General features: G+C 40.9%; 1 protein-coding gene across 1 annotated transcript in view; it reads right to left on the bottom strand.

The window, feature by feature from the left end:
• The window catches only part of tshr (thyroid stimulating hormone receptor), a 31,777-nt gene that overhangs the window by 3,398 nt on the left and 2,801 nt on the right, over positions 1-25,578 (bottom strand). The window contains exons 2-9 of the mRNA XM_071370504.1: positions 18,495-18,566; positions 14,042-14,116; positions 11,809-11,883; positions 11,346-11,420; positions 8,284-8,361; positions 7,722-7,790; positions 6,016-6,093; positions 3,712-3,900 (exon numbers count right to left, since the gene is read on the bottom strand). Coding sequence (XP_071226605.1) covers positions 3,712-3,900; positions 6,016-6,093; positions 7,722-7,790; positions 8,284-8,361; positions 11,346-11,420; positions 11,809-11,883; positions 14,042-14,116; positions 18,495-18,566 — 711 coding nt within the window. The remainder of the gene's footprint in view (positions 1-3,711; positions 3,901-6,015; positions 6,094-7,721; positions 7,791-8,283; positions 8,362-11,345; positions 11,421-11,808; positions 11,884-14,041; positions 14,117-18,494; positions 18,567-25,578) is intronic.

Here is a 25,578-nt window from a genome sequence, read left to right as displayed (position 1 = left end):
GCCATTAATCATACTGTAACTGTACACAAGACAGAGCAATACACACCACAGTACACTTTCAGGGTTAATAATGCACTCTATCATTTTATTTTCATTTACAAAACCATCAATGAAAGAGTTCACAGGTCTCTAGTTGTAACGGAGCCAAGCAGCATTCATTTACAAACTTCTAGACAAATAAACGTTGGAAGGACCAGTCAGTCAAAGGGAAATATCATTGTGCTCTTGTTTATGTATATTTTTGGGGCAACGTTGCAGATGGTATGGCTCAAGTCCCTAGTGAGACACCATGGTAGAATGGAGGAATGTATTGCGAGAGGAAATGGTAGAATGATGATTAACTGGGAAAGATGGGTTGATCTGGGGCTGTCTGAACGGTGGAGTGTTGGATTAATCCTATACACATATGAACAGTAGAAATGTTTGAGGTCCTCCAATAAGGGGTGAAGATGGGATTGTTATATGTTTTGCGTTTCACAGTTTACGTTTTGTGGTTTGGTTTCATGCTGTGAGTGGTGTTAGTGTTGATCCTGGTAGTTATGGGTGCGCTCGCTTCCATGCCCGTCCAGGTCTCGGGTGGGGCTTGGTTTTTCCAGCACTTGGAAAATAATAATAATCCAGAGCACATACTGACCAGAGCACATACTGAGCTGACCAGAGCACATACTGACCAGAGCACATACTGACCAGAGCACATACTGAGCTGACCAGAGCACATACTGACCTGAGCACATACTGACCTGACCAGAGCACTCACTGACCTGACCAGAGCACCTACTGACCAGAGCACATACTGGCCAGAGCACTCACTGACCAGAGCACCTACTGTGGGAGCGGAAATTTGTATTGTCTGTGTATTGTATTGTTGTGTTAAATAAAATAGATATAATAAAAATAAATAGTAATATATATATATATACACACATACATACATGCATTCTGTAAGTATTCAGCCCCTTTCCCTTTTTCCACATGTTGTTATGTTACAGTACAGCCTTATTTTAAAATGTATTAAATATAACTTCATTGGAGTTCACTTGTGGTAAATTCAATTGATTGGACATGATTTGGAAAGGAACACGCCTGTCTTTATAAGGTCCCACAGTTGCAATGCATGTCAGAGCAAAAACCAAGCCTTGAGGTCGAAGGAATTGGCCGTAGAGTGCATAGACAGGATTGTGTCGAGGCACAGATCTGTGGAAGGGTACCAAAACATTTCTGCAGCATTGAAGCTCCCCAAGAACACAGTGACCTCTATCATTCTTAAATGGAAAAAGTTTGGAACCACCAAGACACTCCCTACAGCTGGCCGCCTGGCCAAACTGAGCAATTGGGGGAGAAGGGCTTTGGTCAGGGAGGTGATGATTTCAGCGGCAGGGACTGGGAGACTAGTCAGGAGATGGATAAATTAATGGAGCAAAGTACAGAGAAATTCTTGATGAAAACCTGCTCCACGGCGTTCAGGAACTCAGACTGGGGTGAAGGTTCACCTTCCAACAGGACAACGACCCTAAGTACACAGCCAAGACAACACGGGAGTGGCTTCAGGACAAAGTCCTTGAGTGGCCCAGCCAGAGCCCGGACTTGAACCCGATCGAACATCTCTGGAGAAACCTGAATATAGCTGTGCGGTGACGCTGCCCATCCAACCTGACAGAGCTTGAGGGGATCTGTAGAGAAGAATGGCAGAAACTCCCCAAATACAGGTGTGCCAAGCTTGTAGCGTCATACCCAAGAAGAATCAATGCTGTAATCGCTGCCAAAGACGCTTCAAGAAAGTAAAGAGTCTGAATACTTATGTAAATGTGATATTTCCATTTCCCCAAACATTTTGAAACCTGTTTTTGTATAGATTGATAAGGGAAAAACAATTTAATCCATATTAGAAAAAGGCTGCAACGTAACAAAAAGTGGAAAAAGTCAAGGGGTCTGAATACTTTCCGAATGCACGCTCTCATATAATATATATACAGTTGAAGTCGGGAAGTTTACATACACATTAGCCAAATACATTTAAACTCAGTTTTTACAATTCCTGACATTTATTCCTCATTAAAATTCCCTGTCTTAGGTCAGTTAGGATCACCACTTTATTTTAAGAATGTGAAATGTCAGAATAATAGTAGAGAGAATTATAAAGTTCAGCTTTTATTTCTTTCATCACATTCCCAGTGCGTCAGAAGTTTACATACACTCAATTAGTATTTGGTAGCATTGCCTTTAAATTGTTTAACTTGGGTCAAACGTTTCGGGTAGCCTTCCACAAGCTTCCCACAATAAGTTGGGTGAATTTTGGCCCATTCCTCCTGACAGAGCTGGTGTAACTGAGTCAGGTTTGTAGGCCTCCTTGCTCAAACGCGCTTTTTCAGTTCTGCCCTACACATTTTCTATGGGATTGAGGTCAGGGCTTTGTGATGGCCACTCCAATACCTTGACTTTGTTGTCCTTAAGCCATTTTGCCACAACTTTGGAAGTATGCTTGGGGTCATTGTCCATTTGGAAGACACATTTGCGACCAAGCTTTAACTTACCTCACGATGACATCTATTTTGTGAAGTGCACCAGTCCCTCCTGCAGCAAAGCACCCCCACAACATGATGCTGCCACCCCTGTGCCTCACGGTTGGGATGGTGTTCTTTGGCTTGCAAGCCTCCCCTTTTACTCCAAACATAACGATGGTCATTATGGCCAAACAGTTCTATTTTAGTTTCATCATACCAGAGGACATTTCTCCAAAAAGTACGATCTTTGTCCCCATGTGCAGTTGCAAACCGCAGTCTGGCTTTTTTATGGCGGTTTTGGAGCAGTGGCTTCTTCCTTGCTGAGCGGCCTTTCAGGTTATGTCGATATAGGACTCATTTCACTGTGGATATAGATACTTTGTACCTGTTTCCTCCAACATTTTCACAAGGTCCTTTGCTGTTGTTCTGGGATTGATTTGCACTTTTCGCACCAAAGTACGTTTATCTCTAGGAGACAGAACGCATCTCCTTCCTGAGCGGTATGACGGCTGTGTGGTCCCATGGTGTTTATACTTACTATTGTTTGTACAGATGAACGTGGTACCTTCAGGCGTTTGGAAATTGCTCCCAAGGATGAACCAGACTTGTGGAGGTCTACAATTTTTTGTGGAGGTCTTGGCTGATTTCTTTTGATTTTCCCATGATGTCAAGCAAAGAGGCACTGAGTTTGAAGGTAGGCCTTGAAATACATCCACAGGTACACCTCCAATTGACTCAAATGATGTCAATTAGCCTATCAGAAGCTTCTAAAGCCATGACATAATTTTCCAAGCTGTTTAAAGGCACAGTCAACGTAGTGTATGTAAACTTCTGACCCACTGGAATTGTGATACAGTGAATTATAAGTTAAATAATCTGTCTGTAAACAATTGTTGGAAAAAGTACTTGTGTCATGCACAAAGTAGATGTCCTAACCGACTTGCCAAAACTATAGTTTGTTAACAAGTCATTTGTGGAGTGGTTGAAAAACAAGTTATAATGACTCCAACGTAAGTGTATATAAACCTCCGACTTCAACTATATATATAGTAAACAATAAAAATAAACGTGTGAAACAACAGCTCAACAACAACTCGACATCAACACAAGATATAGCCTTTTCACATCTCCAGAAAAACGTCATTGTCCACGCAATATGGAAATGGCTTCACAATGATTGACATAAAAAAACGTTAAAACATCATCTCACCCTCTCTTCTTCTTGAGGTTCTTGAAGCCGCAGCACAGGGAGGGGTAGGTGAGGTCTGCGGTAACCAGGTGTTTGAAGGTTTTGATTGGCGGGAGCTTCTTCAGGTTCCAGGCGTTGCGGGCCATCAGCTCCCTGAGAGATTCCAGGCCTGCTGTGGGGAGGGACGATACCCCCGTCAGGGACACGTCACTGGAAAAGGAAACACAGGGAATACATGTGACAGCTGGAGGTAATACAGAGCTCCTAGAGGCAGCTGGAGGTAATACAGAGCTCCTAGAGGGTTATTACAGAGTTCAGAACAGTGGATACGGGAGACAGCTGGAGGTTAAACAGGGGTCATACAGAGTTCATACAGCTTTGGGTCACATATTATGTCACCTTGAGGAACGTGTGTGTGTGTGTGTGTGTAGAAGTGCTGTAATGGTATTTGGAATCATAGGCCATGGCACGGGCCATAGACATTACTATCATTAAAGCCTAACAGATGAAGCCTAGTGAAGATATGGTTTTGTACTGTTTAGGACAGCAACACCTCCCCACTTTCTAGTTGTTATGATATGCGTGGCTACCCGTTTTGCGCATTCTCCAAATCTGGGATACACATTTTTGTCAAATGCCTATTTATTCCCCAATTGTTAGACTTGCGATCTTTCTGAAACGGAACGCAAAATACAACGCCTACATCTTGTTCCCGCAAAAGAGTATCCACCACTCTTCCATCGTCTTTATTTAATTAAACATTCTGTTTTTATTGTCCACGTTGCCATGCCAAAGACTGAACCTCACTGGGACGTAAAGTCACAACTCAGTACAAGCTCACATCCAGTCCTGGGTTTGCATCCCAAATGGCACCCTATTCCCTATATAGTGCACTACTTTTGACCGGAGCCCTGGTCAAAAGTAGTGCACTATACAGGGAATAGGGTGCCATTTGGGTATTCAATTTCTCCTTCAGCATCCTGTGTGATTGTATTATCAGCACATAGTGTAACCTACACTCCCCCTTCGAGGGGCCAAGTGGGGGACAAAACATTAACAAGATGTTTCCTCATCTAGTGTATCAGTGAAATGATCTGCTAAATGATTTAATAATAATAATATACAGAAACACAAGCCAAACAATGCATAAAATTAAATCACACTTTCTTTCTTTCTTTTCCAGAGGCAGCTGAGTATTTTTCTGTCACATTGGTTCTCTCTCTCTCTCTCTGGTGGAACATTGAGCAACACTGGATAATAATAGTGTGTGTGGAAGACCTGCCGGCGGTCTGATTTTGTCATTGGGAGATATTTAGGCCATGACCTCATGTGGATGACCTCACCACTCAGCCAGGACTAAGACATGTTCCAATACTTTAGAAATATGCATCCTTCCTTCCTTTTCCCCCCTTGAGGTTAGCATAGAGATACGTGATTGAATGGGTATAAGCAAGTTAACAACCTTATTACTTTCACCAATCCAACCAATTCAGGTCAGTGATTATGTCAAGGAACGTAGGCCGCATTTCTGAAGTACTGAACAAGGCTGGGGAACAGATTGACTTATTAAAAACGTATTAAAGAGGTTACAGCTTGAGGAGTACTACTTCAGAAAACAGATAACAGAGGTAAGGTTTCTGCATCAAACTCCCCAGAAAGGGAAGGGGATATGTAATTCCACTATGACTCTCAAAACAGAGAGGGGAAGGAAAAGTTGAACGTTTCTGTAACACTCACACACAATCTGCGTCTGATTTCCCAGTCAAAATCCCAGCTGTCGTTAAGCTATTCACATGATTTCTGAACTGTGTTTCTCCCAGACATGTTTCTCACTCATTCTCCACTTTTATGGGAAAATAGAGAGGTACAAAAAGAAAGAAACTTAGCCATGAATGAATTACCGAAGTTATGATTTGAACCCATTTGGCTTTGTAAAAAGGAATGTTTTCTAGTAATTATTGAATATTTTCGATACTTAATCGTCTGATAATTCTGGACTCCAATTATAGACTATCTCTATAAAAGTTCCAAACCCAACTCGTAAATCACATATCATTGCAAAACACTCTTGATTAATATCACATTATTGGAACATACTGTATCTCTCTGTTTAATAAGACAAATAACTGACATTTAAGACTGGAACATTGGATGCATTTGTACCATTCTTTCAACGTAGTTTGAGCAACTATAGCTTTAGAATAGGAACTGAACATGTTGGGCAGTGCAGTGAGAGGAATGTTTTGTCCAGGGCTCACTTGAAAAAAAAAGATGCTCATCTCTATATGACTTTCCTGGTTAAATAAAGGATGAATAATTACGCACAGAAGCATTGGGCCACTAACAGTGCCAGCAAACGTTCTTTCATCCATCTTGGTCAGACGCTTGTTCCTATGGAGGTACCTGGAGAGAAAACACACACACACACGCAAACAAGAATGTAACCGACACACTTCAATCACCATAATCATCCTGATAGCTCGGAGACATGCTACAATATTTTCACTATCCTCATCACACCACGTTCTACTGTTTATGTACCCTGCTTCCTGGAGTAACACTGACTTCGGACGACTCAGGTCTTATCCTGAGTGTTGTTTTAAATTAGCCGTCCCACCATCGGAGAAGGTACTTCAGAAACACGCTGCACCTTTAAAATAGATATTGTAGAGTCCCTAAATCTAATTTAGATAATAAACGTGTGTGGGAGTGTTTGTCTTGGTGTTACAGCTCTGGGATCAGCTCTCGCTCTGAGAAAACACACATACACACCGATACACACACTCCCGGATCAATTTTTTTCTCTAAGCACGCTCTGTGCGTGCCAACCCAAACAGCAGTGTGGTAAGACTGACTACAGTGACTGCCCATTGGTCTAATTACAACTCCATAAGGACCAGCTAGGGTTTTACTGGGGGTGAATGGTTAAATGGAGGGGTGGGGGGGGATGGGGTGGAGGTCAGAGCTATATTAATGTTTCATATCCTGATGGGAAAGCTAGAGAGGTGACAAAAAGGAGGGTGGTGGAGGGTGACGTTTGGGGTTAAAGGGAAAACGGTAACAAAAGTAACTAATGTTTACATGTCTTTATACAATATTGGGGTCGGAGTGGAGGAGGGGTGCATCGGGACAGTGTAGTGACACAGAAAGCAATGATTGTTTTTTTACATTTCAATTTTAAACTTTATTCATCCAGGTTAGTCTCAGTAAGATGAAATCTAGATCAAAATAAGACTTTTTGTTCCCTTATGGGGAAATACATTTCATTTGGTGCTTTGATGCAGACTTCCTGAAATTGTCTTCTTAAAAAAAGAAATCAGGAGAACTAGGGCTTCCTAATCAGGCTGAGGTTAACCTCTCTCTAAGCACGTCTGGGAGAACCAGTTCAGATGGAACCGTGATCCCACTGCTTGTGTAGCGTAATAGTGTAATTTTGAGTAAGGAAATATTAATGCCAGATGTAAAAAAATAAAAATAATAATCCAGTCAAAATACTAAGTAACTTAATTTTGGTGAAATGAAGGGGTCTGAAATGACTGATTGTTAAGCCAGAGTGAAAGATATCATAACTGTAACAACATAGAGAACCGTACCTCCAGTACTTCTCCATGAGAAGACTCTTCCTCTAAGGCAGTCCAAAGCACTGTTACAATCCATTTATACAGTAATTGGTTCCAACAGCAAGAAGTCATCAACAATACAACATTACAAGAATCCTTGCTGCTTCAGTGCTTTGTCCTGCATGGCTTTGGGTCAGCAGGGTCAAGCAGAGAGCTGCAGGTGGCTACTAATACAGTATTTCATTTTCTATTCTATTATTTTCTATACTATACCATTCTATTCTGTTATTTTCTATTCTGTTATTTTCTATACTATACCATTCTATTCTGTTATTTTCTATACTATACCATTCTATTCTGTTATTTTCTAATCTGTTATTTTCTATACTATACCATTCTATTCTGTTATTTTCTATTTTATACCATTCTATTCTATTATTTTGTTTGAATGATATAAGCAAAATAACTTACACAGCATCCAGTTTGGTCCCGTTGAAAGCATGATGTTGAATGTCGGTGAAGCCATTACTGTACAACATCCTGTAAGAGAATAAACACATCAGAAAACATTCATAACAGTAACATTTACTGAAGTCAAAACTGCGTTATTTTATGCACCAACCCACTGACTAACTTTGAATCTGTCTGGTTGTACAGGTCCTATTAATCAGTAATGCCAATTCCAGCTGTTGAATAACATGTATATTTTGGTGCTGAGGATTTGCCTGTGTATGCATTTCAGTGACCAAAATCACTACAACATTTTCTGTAACATATTTCCCTGTGTTATGTTCTCCCCAACAAAATTGAACCACTTCGATCGATGTATTGGTTAGTTGTGTCCTGAATCAGTTTGTCAATGTGACCATGGCTTTGGCATCTAATGGAATGGTGTTTTCTCGCCGACAGACATTTGTGAGAACATCTCTGTGCTGGTCACAGCACTCTCAGACTGCAAGCAAGGGTAATGCAATGGCCTATAGTCCACAGTGAAGACACCAGTGAAACTGTAGAGCTATGGCTGTGTACTCACACCGTCAGCACTTGGTTGGTAATACCACGGAATGAGTTTGCTGGGACCTCAGATATGTATGGATGATCAGCTATTTCACTGAGGAGATACAAGAGGAAATTAGGTGGTGTTGCAAATACACTACCGGTCAAAAGTTTTAGAACACCTACTCATACAAGGGTTTTTCTTTATTTTTACTATTTTCTACATTGTAGAATAATGTAATATTCTATAATATATGGAATCATGTAGTAACCCAAAAAGTGTGAAACAAATCAAAATATATTTTACATTTGAGATTCTTCAAATAGCCACCCTTTGCATTGACGACAGCTTTGCACACTCTTGGCATTCTCTCAACCAGCTTCACCTGGAATGCCTTTCTGTTGTTTTGTTGGCTGCTTTTCCTTCACTCTGCGGTCCGACTCATCCCAAACCATCTCAATTGGGTTGAGGTCGGGGGATTGTGGAGGCCAGGTCATCTGATGCAGCACTCCATCACTCTCTTTCTTGGTAAAATAGCCCTTACACAGCCTGGAGGTGTGTTGGGTCATTGTCCTGTTGAAAAACAAATGGTAGTCCCACTAAGCCCGAACTAGATTGGATGGCGTATCGCTGCAGAATGCTGTGGTAACCATGCTGGTTAAGTGTGCCTTGAATTCTAAATAAATCACAGACAGTGTCACCAGCACAGCACCCCCACAACATAACACCTCCTCCTCCATGCTTTATAGTGGGAAATACACACGCGGAGATCATCGTGTCTCACATAGACACGGCGGTTGTAACCAAAATTTGTACTCCAGACCAAAAGGACAAATTCCCATCGGTCTAATGTCAATTGCTTGTGTTTCTTGGACAAAGCAAGGCTCTTCTTATTATTGGTGTCCTTTAGTAGTGGTTTCTTTGCAGCAATTCGACCATGAAGGCCTGATTCACACAGTCTCCTCTGAACTGTCGATGTTGGGATGTGTCTCTTTTTTTAACTCTGTGAAGAATTTATTTGGGCTGCAATTTCTGAGACCGGTAACTCCAATGAACTTATCCTCTGCAGCAGAGGTAACGCTGGGTCTTCCATTCCTGTGGCGGTCCTCATGAGAGCCAGTTTCATCATAGCGATTTATGTTTTTTGCGACTGCACTTGAAGAAAATTTCTAAGAAATGTTCCATATTGGCTGACCTTCATGTCTTAAAGTAATGATGGACTGTCGTTTCTCTTTGCTTATTTGAGCTGTTCTCGCCATATGGACTTGGTCTTTCACCAAATAGGGCTATCTTCTGTATACACCCCACACCTTGTCACAACACAACTGACTGGCTCAAATGCATTAAAAAGGAAAGAAATTCCACAAATTAACTTTTAAGAAGGCACACATGTTAATTGAAATGCATTCCAGGTGACTACCTCATAAAGCTGGTTGAGAGAATGCCAAGAGTGTGCAAAGCTGTCATCAAGGCAAAGGGCGGCTATTTGAAGAATTTCGCATATATTTTGATTTGGTTAACACTTTTTTGGTTACTACAGGATTCCATATGTGCTATTTCATAGTTCCGATGTTTTCACTATTATTCTACAATGTAGAAAACAGTAAAAAATAAAGAAAAACCCTAGAATGAGTAGGTGTTCTAAAACTTTTGACTGGTAGTGTATAGAAAACCTCGTCAGAGAGTAGAAAAAAGGAATGGAATGCCACAGAATGGAAAATAGCTAAGTACATCTCCTAGCACTATAGTAACCACTGGCATTAGACGACAGGCGAGACATAATGGATTGGAAAATCCTTACTATAAATAAGACAGCTCTTTAGAGAGGACAGGATGATGCTTCTACACTCCCCTACGTATGTGTTTTGGACAGTATAGCTACATTCCTTAATTTGGCTCTATACCCCAGAATTTTGGATTTGAGATCAGATGTTTTATATGAGGTGACAGTACATATTTTCACCTTTTATTCGAGGGTATTTTTATACTTATCTGTTTTTTGAAATGAAAGCACTTTATGTATCTAGTTCCCCATTTGAAGGTGTCATGAGTATTTGAACAAATTCACTTCTAGTTTATTACATTTAGTCAAAAGTTTAGTATATGGTCCTATATTCCTAGCATGCAACAACTACATCAAGCTTGTGACTCTACAAACTTGTCGGATGCATGTGTTTCGGATCAGGTTGTGCCCAATAGAAATGAATGGTAAATAATGTTTTGTGTTATTTTGGAATCACTTTTATTGTAAATAAGAATATAATATTTCTAAATACTTCTACATTAATGTGGATGCTACCATGACTATGGATAATCATGAATGAATCGTGAATAATGATGAGTGAGAAAGTTAAAGATGCTATTTTTTATTTAACTGATCATGCCACCATTTTTTGGGTGGGGTATGATATTTATGCCACTGTAACTTATTCGCTCATCATTATTCACAATTCACTCATGACACATATGTGTTGAGAAACATATTATATTCTTATTTACCCACAACGTGACTCCAAAATGACACAATACAATATTTACCATTCATTTCTTTTGGGCACAACATAATCTGAAACACAACCAAAACTAACTGCAAATGCATCCAACAAGTTTGTAGAGTCACAAACTTTTGACAAAATGTTATACACTCTAAGTGTATTTGTCCAAATAGTTATGACACCTTCAAATGGGAGGACTAGATACATAAAGTGCCTTCATTTCTAATCGATAAAACCGATATGTATGAAAATACCATCAAATAAAAAAGGTGACATTCTGTACTGTCGCCTCAAATGCTATTTTGTATAGAGTATAGAGCTTAATTAAAAGTTTGAGCTTCACTGTCCAAATAAATATGAAGAAGAGTGTGTGTGTGATGTCAGTCTCATTAAAGAGATTTAAACCTCAATCGACTTACGGGTAAAAATCCCATTATTTTCCACATTTAGTATGACAAATGAGTGAGGTATTGAATGGAATACTGGAATGTATAGAAATACTACTGAAATATGGAATGTTATGGTTGTAATACTTGTGAGACAGTACCTACTTGAGTATAGTGCTAACAAAGGTAGTATGTATTAGTAATGCAGTTTGCTTACAGTATAAAGTTCATATCATCTGAGTGAATGTTGGTGAGATCAGGAAAGATGGTGAGGCCAGTATTGAAAATCCCCCTAGAAGGAACCAAGAGAGAAATGGTTAGATAGCTGGCAGGCGATGACCAAGCAGACTATACCAATCAAAACCAAGAGAGAGATGGAAAGATAGCTGGCAGTGACCAAGCAGACTCCCTCACCAATCAAGCAACCACAGAGTATAAAATATAACATGACAGTGCCAGTACTGGCATATACAATAGGAACCTTTTAAGTTGAATAGATTGGAAATAATTGCTCAATTATTGCCAAAGCCAAATATTTCAAGACAAGTCTGATCTATTGTATCTTGTGTTAAAGTAATGTTGTCAGTTTTTCACTTACATTAGCGTTTTCAAAGCCAAGATGGTTTTGATTTTGAAAAAAAGATGCTTATAATAAACGTAGGATTTCTAAATGAGCTCACAGGTATTTCAGGTTTGGAAGGTTCTTAAATGCTTCTGGGTCGATGTACGACAGACTCTTTGCGTTCCGGATCTCTCTGAAATGGAAAACACAAATACACCTTAAAAATGACAGTAAACATGATGTTTTCCAGTTTGACAAGTACTTCTGTGTATCCTAGGATTAAGTGCTCATACATCCTTTGCTTTGCTTAGTAATTTGACATTCCTGTGTCACTGAACATACAGGACATGTTGCGTAGTATATAGGGTTGTATTCATCCCCACGAGTCCTTTACAGTTTCCTTTCATGTTCTCTAAAAGTCAAGTACGTGCTTTAGGTTCACTGAAACACACACATCAAATCTTAGTCTTCACATGCTTCGTAAAACAACAGGTGTAGACTAACAGTGAAACGTTTACTTACATGCACACTCACACACCCTAAGACCCCCCCCCCCACACACACACACACACACACACACTGAGTGCTGACAGAAGAGGGCAAGGTGCATGTCTGTCTATCGGAAAGACGAGGAGGAAAATCTCCAAAGTCTCCACATACATCCAACTCTGGAAGCCAAGGTTCAATTAACGTTTCATTAGTGTGTTGACTCTGGTGCACCCATCGGCCAAAGAGAGGGCTCTCCTCTTTGCTTGTCTAACCCATGTGGTGTGGATGAAAGCTGGGGAACGTGTGAACCTAGCCCTCCTTCACACACCTAGGTAACCGCAATCAGCACCCTAGCCAACATGTTCTGACCACTGAGAGTCTGAGCCACTGTGTGTGTTTGTGTGCAGTGAACAGCTACCTTAACCTCCACCCCACCTCGTCCTCCACCACCTCCCTTCCTCCCTGCCTCTCAGTCCCTGAGTTGGTGTGTCTGTGTGCAGTGAACTGCTACCCTACACCCTTCTACCCCATCCCACTCTCCACCTCCTCCCTCCCTCTCAGACCTCAGCTCCTTGATTCCCCGAACAGCCCTTGCCACCCTCCACCTCCTCTTGGTCCGGCCTTTGTGTCTGACCCATGGAGGAAACAGGAGAGCGATGCCATTATTATGTGATGTGGCACAACCACTGGACCAATCAGGTCTGAACAGGCCCTGGTGATCCAATAGAAATAATGGGCTATGAACTCTTCTTAGTGTGGGAGAAACTCTTGGTCTCTACACTTTGAGCCTATCACAGAGCGTGAGCCAGGACAGGGATTGGCCAAATATAGAGCCTGTCACAGTGGGGACTGTGCTGATGGACATCAATGGAATACGAGATAAGGGGAAAGTCAGTGTTCTGTACTATTGTGATGAAGCAGCTTGATTAGTCTTGACGCAAAGCAAATAAATGATTAAATGATCTCATCCCATGCAACTTAGCGGTCAGACCTTAGAGAGACCATACATCAGATGCCGATATAGAGAAGACCAAGGCCATTACGCAAACCAACTTGCTGTTTATGAGACGCCTCCACAGCAGCTCAGGCATGGATAGGAAAACCACATTGACTGTTGGCTTTCCCTCTCTCCTAACATCCCCAGTTGCACGCTGTTACGTCTGTCTGTTTAGACCCAGACCGAGCGATGATGGACAGGAGACAGATACTCTATGTATCAATTATTCTCTCCAACGTCATTATGTCAGAAGGCACTTCGCTAAAAGTGCTGCCCCAGAGTAACATGGGACGGCAAAGCCACGCTCTTCAGATGTTATGAAATGTTGTCGTCAACCGTAACTGTTATGGAAACGCTGTTGGGTAACAGTTCTAGAATATCTGTTGATCGTGTATGCATATGCTGGCGCTCGCAATGGTTTGCAGCATGGAAGGGGAGAACACTATTTACGATCCTGAAAATAACAAGGCAAATTCGTCTAACTTCTTCACCATAATGTGTTTAATAAGAGTCATTATTAGAAAAAAACACTCCCCTCCATATGTATTTGGACAGTGAAGCAAAACATTTTGTGAAGCTCCAGCATTTTGGATTTGAGATCAAATGTTTCATATGAGGCGACAGTACAGAATGTCACCCTTTATTTGAGGGTATTTTTATGACTTCTTCAAATGGGGGGACTAGATCTATGAAGTGCTTTTCGTTTCTAAACATTAAAACAGATTTGTATGATCAAATTAAAAGGTGACATTATGCACTGTCGCCTCATATGAAACATTCTAGCTCAAATCTAAAATGCTGGAGACAAATTATTTTTATCTTCACTGTTCAAATACATATGGAAGGGAGTGTCCTATGTACTCACATGTGGGTGATTTTCTTTAGATTGTAGAAGGAATGCCTCTCAAGTCCTGCCAGTGTTACGTCCACTGATATGTATCTGAAAGAAAGAAACCATCATACTTTGATATAGGGATTTTCAACATACAGAAAGACATACGGTATCTTTAATAAAAGTAAAGATCAATTTTACACTCTTTCTTCCACATTCTTTACACACATGGTTTTACTGTGTAACATTTTATCAAATACAATTAAAAGTTATTGCGCAAACATACCAATTATTATACAACATGTGATTTACTGTCATCTACACTCCTTTCCGTATTTATTTGGACAGTGAAGATCAACTTTGTATACTCCGGCATTTTGGATTTGAGATCAAATGAGGCGACAGTACAGAATGTCACCTTTCATTTGAGGCTATTTTCATACCTATCGGTTGTACTTTTTAGAAATGAAATCACTTTATGCATATTGTCCCCTCCTTTGAAGATGTTTTTTTCATAATATTTGGACAAATTCACTTATTTGTGTATTAAAGTAGTAAAAAAGTTAGCACGCAACAACTACAGTGCATTCGGAAAGTATTCAGACCCCTTGACCTTTTCCACATTTTGTTATGTTACAGCCTTATTATAAAATGGATTTTAAAAAGAAATCCCTCATCAATCTACAGACAATACCCCATAATGACAAAGCAAAAACAGGTTATCAATTTTAGAAAATGTATATACAAAACCCGCGTAAATATACATTTACATTTACATTTAAGTCATTTAGCAGACGCTCTTATCCAGAGCGACTTACAAATTGGAATATCACATTTAAATAAGTATTCAGACAATTTACTCAGGACTTTGTTGAATCACCATTGGCAGTGATTGCAGCTTTAAGTCTTCTAGGGTATGACGCTACAAGCTTGGCACACCTGTATTTGGGGAGTTTCTGCCATTCTTCTCTGCAAATCCTCTCAAGCTCTGTCAGGTTGGATGGGGAGCATCACTGCACAGCAGTTTTCAGGTCTCTCCAGAGATGTTTGATCGGGTTCAAGTGCGGGCTCTGGTTGGGCCACTCAAGGACATTCAGAGACTTGTTCCGAAGCCACTCCTGCATTGTCTTGGCTGTGTGCTTAGGGTCGTTGCCCTGTTGGAAGGGGAACCTTTGCCCCAGTCTGAGGTCTTGAGTGCTCTGGAGCAGGTTTTCATCACTGATCTCCCTGTACCTTGCTCCGTTCATCTTTCCCTCGATCCTGACCAGTCTCCCTGTGCCTGCCGCCGAAAAACATCCCCACAGCATGATGCTGCCACCACCATGCTTCACCGTAGGGATGGTGACAGGTTTCCTCCAGATCTGACGCTTGGCATTCAGTGTTCGATCTTGGTTTCATCAGACAAGAGAAAATCTTATTTCTCATGGTCTGAGAGTCCTTTAGGTGCCTTTTGGCAAACTCCAAGCGGGCTATCATGTGCCTTTCACTAAGGAGTGGCTTCCGTCTGGCCACTCTACTGTACCATAAAGGCTTGATTGGTGGAGTGCTGCAGAGATGGTTGTCCTTCTGGAAGGTTCTCCCATCTCCACAGAGGAACTCTGGAGCTCTGTCAGAGTGACCATCGGGTTCTTGGTCACCTCCCTGTTCAGTTTGGACAGGTGGCCAGCTCTAGGAAGGGTCTTGGTGGTTACAAACTTCTTCCATTTAAGAATAATAGAGGTCACTGTGTTCTTGGGGACCTTCAATGCTGCAGAAATGTTTTGGTACCCTTCCCCAGATCTGTGCCTCGACACAATCCTCTCTCGAAACTCTACGGACAGTTCTTTTGACCTCATGGCTTGGTTTTTGCTCTGACATGCACTGTCAACTGTGGGACCTTATATAGACAGGTGTGCCTTTCCAAATCATGCCCAATCAATTGCATTTACCACAGGTAGACTCCAATCAAGTTGTAAAAACATCTTAAGGATGATCAATGGAAACAGGATGCACCTGAGCTCAATTTCGCGTCTCATAGCAGAGTCTGAATACTTACGTAAATAAGGTATTTCTGGTTTATATTTTTTAAATAAATGTACACATTTAAAAAGTAACCTGTTTTCACTTTGTCATTATGGGGTATTGAGTGTAGATTGATGAAGAAAAAATATAATTTAATCTATTTTAGAATAAGGCTGTAACGTAACAAAATGTGGAAAAAGGCAAGGGATCTGAATACCTTCCGAAGGCACTGTACATCAAGCTTGTAACTCTACAAACTTGATGGATGCATTTGCAGTTTGTTTTGTTTGTGCTTTGGATTACGTTGTGCCCAATAGGAACTGAATGGTGAATAATCTAGTGTCCTCTTGGAGTAACTTTTAATGTAAAAAAGAAAATAATGTTTCTGAACACTTCTACATGAATGTGGATGTTACCATGATTATGGATAATCATGAATGAATCGTGAATAATGATGAGTGAGACATTTACAGAGGAACAAACTTCATACTGCCAAATCAAATTCTAACATCTCACCATTACCAATAACAGGAGAGGCTAGAATTTGTGGGGGTATGATCTTTGCTCTTGTTACAATTCATTCATGATTATCCATAATCATGGTAGCATCCACATTACTGTAGAAGTGTTCAGAAAATTATTTTCTTATTTACAATAAAAGGTACTCCAAGATAGCACTAGATTATTCACCATTCAGGTCCTAATTGGGCAAAACAATCTGCAAATGCATCCAACAAGTTTGTAGAGTCACAAGCTTGATGTAGTCATTGCGTGCTAAAAATATGGGACCAGATATTAAACTTTTGACTACTTGAATACACTATAAGTGAATTTGTCCTAATTCTTTTAAAATGGGGGGGGGACACTAAAAAAGATACGTATGAAAATACCCTCAAATAAAAGGTGAGATTCCGTACTGTTGCCTCAATTGAAACATTCAAAATACTGGAGTATAGAGCCCAATGTAAAAAATATGATAGCTTCACTGTCCAAATAAATACGGAGGGGCGTGTACCTGAACCACTGTGAGAAGTAAAGCTACTAGACTAATGATCCTCAATCCAAAGCTTTAGCCTCAGTCCTATAGTCTTAACCACCCACCTCTCCCAATGCCTCGAAATCCATGGGTAATTTAACAGGTATGTATGCACCCTACATATCCATTACCCAGTCATCAGTACCACTGCTTTCATTTGTTATTACTGAGTAACTACTGTGTAGTCTAATGGCATATAAAACAAACAGACTGAGATTATGAATCTATATCAGAAATGGAATGAGTCTCTTCATTGTGAGAAAGCAGGGTTAGTATTTAAAGTGCAGTGCACTAGACTAGAATTGCTCCTGATTGCTAATAAATACTATTTACATGCTGCTAAATGAAGGGGGCTAAACAAGTACTTCCAGTCTAGACTGTCTAGACTACAGGTTAAAAAGGGTCTCTATTCCAGTATTCTGTGGCAGGTTGAAGCTTATTGTCATGGGTCTTGTCCTGGAGGCAGAACTGGGCAGCTGCTAAGTCGAAATTGTCTATGTAGTAAAAATGTATGATATATATATATATATATTTTAAACTTTTTGATCTTCATTTAAGGTTAGGCATTAGAGTTAGCTGTGTGGTTAAGGTTAGGCTTAAAATCAGATTTGATGACTTTGTCTGTGCCAGCTAGCGACCACTCCGCAGAGCTGCCCCCAGAACAAGATTGATGACGAAAACCGCTAACCTGCTATTCTGTTGGGCAATATAGAGGTGTGCTGGGTGAGGCTGGGGAAAACATCTCCTTTTGCTCTCTCTCGCTCTTCTTTCCTCATGTAGGACTTGGACACAGCCACTGGCCTCAGGCTGGGATCAAGGCCTAGCTCGTGTATATTTTCAGAGAAGTTGTCAAAAAGAAATCAATTTCAAATTTTCGCATTGCTTTCAACATTTTGGCTTGGTGATACCCTTTTCCACCTTCTTCTACTGAGTTGATATTTTACCACATCATCTAACCCGTTCCCTGAACGATGCACCAATCCGTACAGGCGACTCCACCGGAATACCTTGCCGATGCCTAGGCCCTTGCGGTGGGAAGGCTGACATTCCTATTCTAGGAACGCATTAGCTCTTCCAACTGTGATTAGCACACAGCGGTGACACTAAACAGAGAACAGATCATCTGCACAAGTGGAGGAGAGGACAGAGAGAGAGAGAGATTTTGGGGGGGAGAAAGAGAGTGTGGGGGGAGAAAGAGAGAGAGAGGAAGCAGAGAGCGAGAGGAGGCTTGGAAAAGGCTTGGATCCCTGATCCCAATTTTTTGGATCAGAGGGAGGATAATAGACAGGTGGATGATGTGGAGTCGGGATATTAAGAATTTAAATATAGCTTTGTGGCTCAATGAGGTGAGAATTTGTGATGATGATCAGAGAGATAGAAAGAGAGGGACAAGGAAGGGAATAATGGTGAAAAGAGACTGTGCGATTGTGCTGATGGTGATTCACTCACATCCTTGAGATGTTGACCAGGTTGGAGAAAACATCTCCTGGCACTGATGTCAGACGCGTCTCCAGAAGCCATCTGGAAGAGACATAGAGGAGTACTGATCAATGTAAAGTTTACAGATCCATGTAAAATTGACAGATCCAACACAATCAAACACTCATATTGTGCAAATACGTACAAAAACTATTTCAGCAGATTTTGTTCATTTTTGTGTTGCTTAATTCGTGTGAAAATACACGTGTTTTGGTGCGACTTAACTCATAGGAAAAGACACAAATATTTGTGCAACCTTATTCATAGGAAATTACATTTTGCGTGGGCAAACTTCAGAACAATCTTTTCAAAGTTATTGGAGCAATGCATTTTGGGCAATGGTGTTCTACACTGCCTTTGTTGTTGTTAATCAACCAGGTTGTCACTGAAATGAGTGCCAATGCTGTGTTCTATGCTTACTTTCGCTTAATACTTTGGGATACTGGTGCCATGTTATATTTTATGAGGGTTGCCAGATTGGAGTAAAAAGCAATATTTGTCTTTATTTGTGGTATTGATGGAGGTTTTTGATTGGGGAATGGGGATACATTTTCATGATGGGAAATTAGTTCATCAATAAATATGGGTAAACAGAAGACCTGCAAAAAAAATCTGTTTGGTTTAAATTCCCCTGGTGCAACTGCATGGTATGTGCAAATATAACGAGTCTGGACAATGGGCAATTAAGCCATATCAACGCAGTTAAACAGGTTCATGTCAAATAATTAATTCTGTTGGCTTACACTTATGGCACTTCCTAGGCCGTTTCATGATGTTTATTACGTTCGTGTCAATGACTTACAGTAGGCTATTGTAACAAGACATATCCCAGCATTGTAGGGCTACTGCCTCTGTCCAGAGGAATACTGGGCTTTCAGGGCAATGGCCATTAGAGCTCACTTTGCCACAGATGAGCCCTGGTTAGAGTCCCTGTTGCAGCTTTCACTTTCTTCTACTACGTTGTTGGCAGCGTTCAGATCACGTCCAGCTTACGTCTAGTTATGTGATCTAGTGGTGGGAAGCGTTCTGTGTTTCAACATTGTGTTGGGTTATTCTTACCAGTGTGGACCCAAAACAAACACATTCTACACATTTACAAACTCCCTGTTAAAAGTGTTACTACAACCACGGTGTTCTGTTGTTACTGAACCGTATACATCTAATAACCTGACAGTGATCCACATCATATGGGTAGACAAATAATGTAAGTGTGTTATGCAGCAAAACAGAATGAGTAAAAATGAAGCAAAGATGTACAACTATTTAACCATTTTATTCATTACTGAAACATGCAAACATGTCACCAGTTAAAGATAATGAATACATACAAAAGTCAAGAGTTGGCTATAACATGAGTACAAACAAGGTGAGTGTGTGTATACAGTATGTGTGTAAGTGTTTGTGTGCGTGCATATTATGGTGTGTATTATAATTTCCCATCCTAAAAATGTATCCCCATCTGGTATACACTTAGTGTCAAAAATGTACTGCAGGATTTGTTATAAACCATTTTAAATTGTATTTCTATGTTTCAAGTATAGCTAGAATGTCTGAACAGTGACATGATCATCCTGAAAGCCTGAGGGAATTGAATTCAAATTGGAATTTGTGGAATTGTTGGGGATAATATTGAATTGGGAAATGAATCATTGGAATTTACCTAACATTGAAATTGAGAGCAATTGAATTATCTCTGAATTTAAAGACTGACCTGGAATTTGAATTGAAATAAATGGAATTTACAGGGAGAGGGAATTGAATTTGTGGAATTAACCCCAACCCTGTCCTTCTGCTTGTTCAGTCAGTCTGCAGGATCTATAGGCATGCCCTGAAAACACTCATCATACACTTTGTATCCTGTAAACTGGGCGTGCAGCAGAGCAGACTATTGAAATTGATCAAGCAAACCATAACGCAAGAGTGCTGAAGACATGGATTCATCTTGGAGTTGAAAAGTAGACCCAACAGTGAAAAGAGAGAGAGAGACATGGATTGGAGATGAAGAGCGGGGGCAAATGAGGGTACAAGCTCAGGAACACTCCAAAGCCTGTCGATCGCTTTGATTTCAGAATTGTCGGTATTACAAATTTGTTATAGAATCAAACAAGATCCTTAATTTACAGCGAAGTCGGCCTCGGCTAACCCGGGTCGGCTCCAGACCAACATTGGTAGATAGACTGTATGTTTCTGGTTACTAGGTTCTCTCTCCATGCAATGCAGGGCTGGATGAAAGGGTTCTTTGAAGTGTATGGTGTAAACCCTGTCATAGGAACATGAGGGGAAAACAAAAACGTTGGGTCTGAGTATGTAGGAGTGGACCTGGACCTAGCCCCTCAGCTCTCAGCCAAACCAAACAATGTCTGGCCCTGCTTACACCTACGACCTGGTGGATGGGGGAAACACACTGGGTTATAATGGTTTATTACTAAAAAGTGGTTTATTAGTGGTTTATCACCAGAAATGACCATTGGTGATATTGTTATCAATATCATTACATAAATATTTTTTGGTTTGTTGTTGCAGTAGTTAATCACAGCGGCGGTAGCTGAGCTAGCTATTGGACCTAGGTTTTGTTTCAATCTGTAGCGCAGAAGATGCACGCCACAGTGCGATAGAAATTTGAAGGCAATGTTCCCATGACTGCCTTCACAGGAAACGCTGCATATGTCGGCTCAAATCGGAAAGGACCTTTAAAAATGTCAATCGTGCTACAGTGTGGATCTTCAGCACTACGGATTAAATCGAGCCCCTAGTATTAGTTGAATGTCAAGCCTGGAGAAGAAACACTATTTAAATGCTCTTCACTAGGATAAATAGTTCGCTCAGTAGACCATTTCCCAAAAATAATTTCAGCCAACGAAAATGGAGATCCTCTTTAGACTTCTGACTCAGATGGTAATGGAGCCGTATACTCCATAGACCTACTTCAATGTGCCTAAGCGTCTGCTCGGAACACCTGCACTTCTCTGCTAAGCATGTCTGACATTGATCTAACTTTTTCTTTACCCTTCGCTACTCCCATTTGACAACTATTTTAACACCAATCTTTACTAATTTGGAAAGATTGTATCGAGACGAGGACGATGGGACAAGGGGGCGGGGGGGGTTGGCACGCCAGAACAATTTGGAGAAACAATGGACTAATTCAGTGCTGAGAGCTGGCGGTTAGTCAGGGGGTTGGTCAGTGGTAGCGTAGAGCACGGCAGCTCTTTGACAAGGTCAAACAAACAGAGATACACAGAGCAGACTCCCATCACAATGTGTTGAGCCATTTCACTGGATACCTACTACTACTACACACACGCCATAATAAAACCAGTCCAGTGTTACACTGGGGCCACAGAGGGCAGACAATCAGCATCCTACAGGCTTTATGGGAAAATGACACCCTCAATTTGTCATTCAAGAGAGGAAAAACCCTCGTATTTTATAATGGTGTCAGAACAGAGAGGGGCTGACAACATGGCTGGTGTTGTTTACTACTAGATCTCTCTCAAGTAGAATGATGGAGCAATACTGGGCTTATTTATGGCCTTAATGATGGGCCTTAATGATTTAGTAAGTGACAGCGTAACAGTGTACAACTTCAAACTGTACTCAATCTTAAAATCCTAAAATTGTCCCTAATCGTGCCAAGTGTAGGCCAGTGGAGGCTCCTTAGAGGAGCAATGGAAGGAACATCCTCCTCAGTGAATTTCATAAAAATAGACATTGTAAAACATGTAAGTTATCATTTTTAGATAAAACTACACTAAACATATTCACGTCTCCAAATAATTTATTAACACACACTGTTATTGCAATGAAGGTCTACAGTAGCCTCAACAGCACTCTGTAGGGTAGTACCATGGTGTAGCCGGAGGACAGCTAGCTTCCGTCCTCCACTGGGTACATTGACTTCAAAACAAAACCTAGGAGGCTCATGATTCTCATCCCCTTCCATAGACTATGCAGGAATTATGACAACTTCCAGAGGACGTGCTCCAACCTATCAGAGCTCTTGCAGCATGAACTGACATGTTGTCCACCCAATCAAAGGATCAGAGAATTAATCTAGTACTGAAAGCATAAGCCGCAGCTAGCTAGCACTGTAGTGCTCAAAACGTGTTGAGTATTTGTCTCAAAGAAAGAGAAAGACAATTTCTTCAAAGATTAAGGAGAAGCAAAAGAGTTTAATTGAATTAGCTAGCAAGTTTAGCCTACTCAAACACCTTGCTCAAACAGAGGGATGCTATGTTAGCTAGCTGGCTATGAATATCCAACACAACACTGGAACTCTTCCAAGTCAAGGTAAGCTTTTGGTTTTACTAATTTATTGCCACCGGGGTTTGCCGGTGTAACTGCTAAACTGCGTACTAACTATACACTAACGTTACTGCATGATTGTATCGGGTTTACTAACTTGTTAGTTCTATTAGCTTTGCTGACTATGATGTTACTTTCGCTAATATGGGGACAACGATGTAGGCTGTGTGTAGCGGTTATGATATGGCTCCGCTTGGAAAGGTTTTTCCGCCTGGTCACATACAGGTAATGTATTGTGCATTGAAGTCCACAAACTAAGGGAGAAGGTGAGAAGGGGAGAGCGCATAGATGCGAGAAGGAATACAACGTGGCTGCTATGAAAGTGAACTGAGTTTACGCGTGATCAGGGGTGTATTCATTCTGCCGATTCTGTTGAAAAATGCTTATTACACGGAAGCAAATGGAACGAAAACAGGGATAAACATACAGTACCTGAATTTGTCCCATAGAAACTCGTTTGCAACTGTGTGACTAATGATTACACCCTAGATCAGGTAGATGCAGGCAAAAGTGCACAAGGCGGTATTGAATGTGTCACTGTCTGTCACCTCAAATGTTTCTCTCGACCTGTGTGCACCTACGTTGTAAACCTTCGTTCATAGGCTAGGTTGTAGCAACCTCATGGTGGGTATAGGGAAAATTCCAGTATCACATAGTAGCCTAAACCTATCGATGTTACATTGAACTTGATGAATGGAATATGAATGACAGTCATCCAATACGCTATAAGATAAATAAATCCATGCTCATGAGAAGAAGAAAAAAATTAATTGCATCATCTTAAAACAGCACTGACCGCCATTGGTGTAGACCTAGGCTAAACCTTCAATCTGTACTCTACCACTATCACTGTCTTCAAGTGTTCTATCAAGTGTTAGGTTATGCAGTGCCTGGGCTCAGTGTTTTTCCTCTTCTGTTCGTTGTTCTGTTACTGTAACTGCATTTTGAGCAGAAAGTAATGAAAAAAACTATGAATATTGCTTTTGTGACTATAATGTTTGTTTCCTTAAATCTTAATTAACAGATTATCAAATTAAAATAGTTCACAGTTTGAAGTCATTCATTCATTCTAACAGCTGTGTTTATAATTATTAGTCATGGTAATTTCCTATAACTAATCACACTTCTATACTTCAATATTTTCCCCCAACCCTATAGACCCACAGTGACTACTTTAAAAATCATTTGGGAATCGATTCTTCAGAGCTAAATTAATCAATCTCACCCTTAATTACAATCTATGTGGGATTTATAGACAACGGATACCTGGATCTAAATAAATTGTTATTCTAGAATGAATCCAAGAATTCCAGTGTTAGGAGACTGAAGAGAGTTATTGTGGGTTTTTCCCCCTCTCTTGAAAAAAATTGTTCTCCCTAATTATTCTCAAACGGCACACTCTCTCTCTGGATGTTTGAGAAATGTGCTGTGAAAAGTAAATATTGTATTTGAGTGCATCGAGCAGGCCCAGCGTCTGGTGTGGGAGAACTAGCAGTCACGCTACACAGACTTTTAAAGAGTGTCTCTGCTTTCCTTTCCACCGTACCTCTACCTCTTATCTAACTCTTCAACGTATGGACAAGAACTGCAGAAATACACCCCCCCCCCCCCCCACACATAACCTGAATAGAGTACTCTCTGTCTTACCCCTGTGACACACACACATGCACTCACAAAGACACGGTACACACTTTTTATTAGCATGCTCTACAAGAAACAATTGACAATGTGCTGATATGTCAACCTCTTGTAGCTAACCAGTGGTACTACAGAGAGACTTCTGTACTTTAACTATTTACACAGTTACAATACTGAATATAGACATAATATGACATTTGAAATGTCTCTATTCTTTTGGATATTATGTTGTGTTATGTTTACTGTTCATTATCTATTTCACTTGCTTTGGCAATGTAAATATATGTTTCCCATGCCAATAAAGCCCCTTAAATTGAAACGGTGTTAACACAAAAGAGACAGGGACCTAGTCCCAGCAGCACTAACACAATGGGTTCAGCTCCAACAATGTGCCCCTGTCATTGTGTACAGTACAACATATTCACGCCTAAACTATCAGAACATCCCTGTCTTACACGCAGGTTGCCAGATGGCTATTTTGGGCTGGGCTTTTTTGGACTATTTTGGGAGATATTTTTTTGTCTTTTGTTTCCTGGAGGGCATTGGGCAAACTATGCGAGGGTGAAGAATGCAGTGGCATCGCGGGGGCGTCTGGCCGGCTGAATTGGGGCACTGATTAGAGCATAATTTCATGTGATGGGTGTCCTTGGTAGACCATGAGATGGTGGCTGGGTGAGGAGGGGGACGGTTGAAGAATGGGTAACAGAGGAATGTTTTCTGAGCATACCGGTAAAACAAACTGGAGCAGAATGTAGATTATCACACGTTTTGTTTAACCTAAACCTGCACAGCCAGAGGAGGGCTGTAGACCCACCATGCCCCACAAACCCTTGCCCTGCCCTCCCTGATGCCTCCCTATGCCTGGGGGCTGACACACCAGATGCCCCAGTCACCAGAAGGATAAGAGAGAATAAAGAATTAAATGGTCGCTTTTGCACAAAAGCCCACCAAAGATCTCTCCCTCCGCTTTGTGACATCTGCTACTCATGAGTGCGTCTCCAGACGACGGTGCTTTACAAATAAAGTTATCATGACGATCATTATCCTGTGAAGTGGACATGGCCTTTTTGTCTGCCCTGCTGTTCTCACCCAAGACAGGACCAGAGCTGCA

This window comes from Salvelinus alpinus, chromosome 27 (genome assembly GCF_045679555.1).
Source record: "Salvelinus alpinus chromosome 27, SLU_Salpinus.1, whole genome shotgun sequence".
NCBI classification, from domain to species: Eukaryota; Metazoa; Chordata; class Actinopteri; order Salmoniformes; family Salmonidae; genus Salvelinus; species Salvelinus alpinus.
Note: the sequence above shows the minus strand (reverse complement) of the source record. Positions and strands in the feature narration are given on the sequence as shown.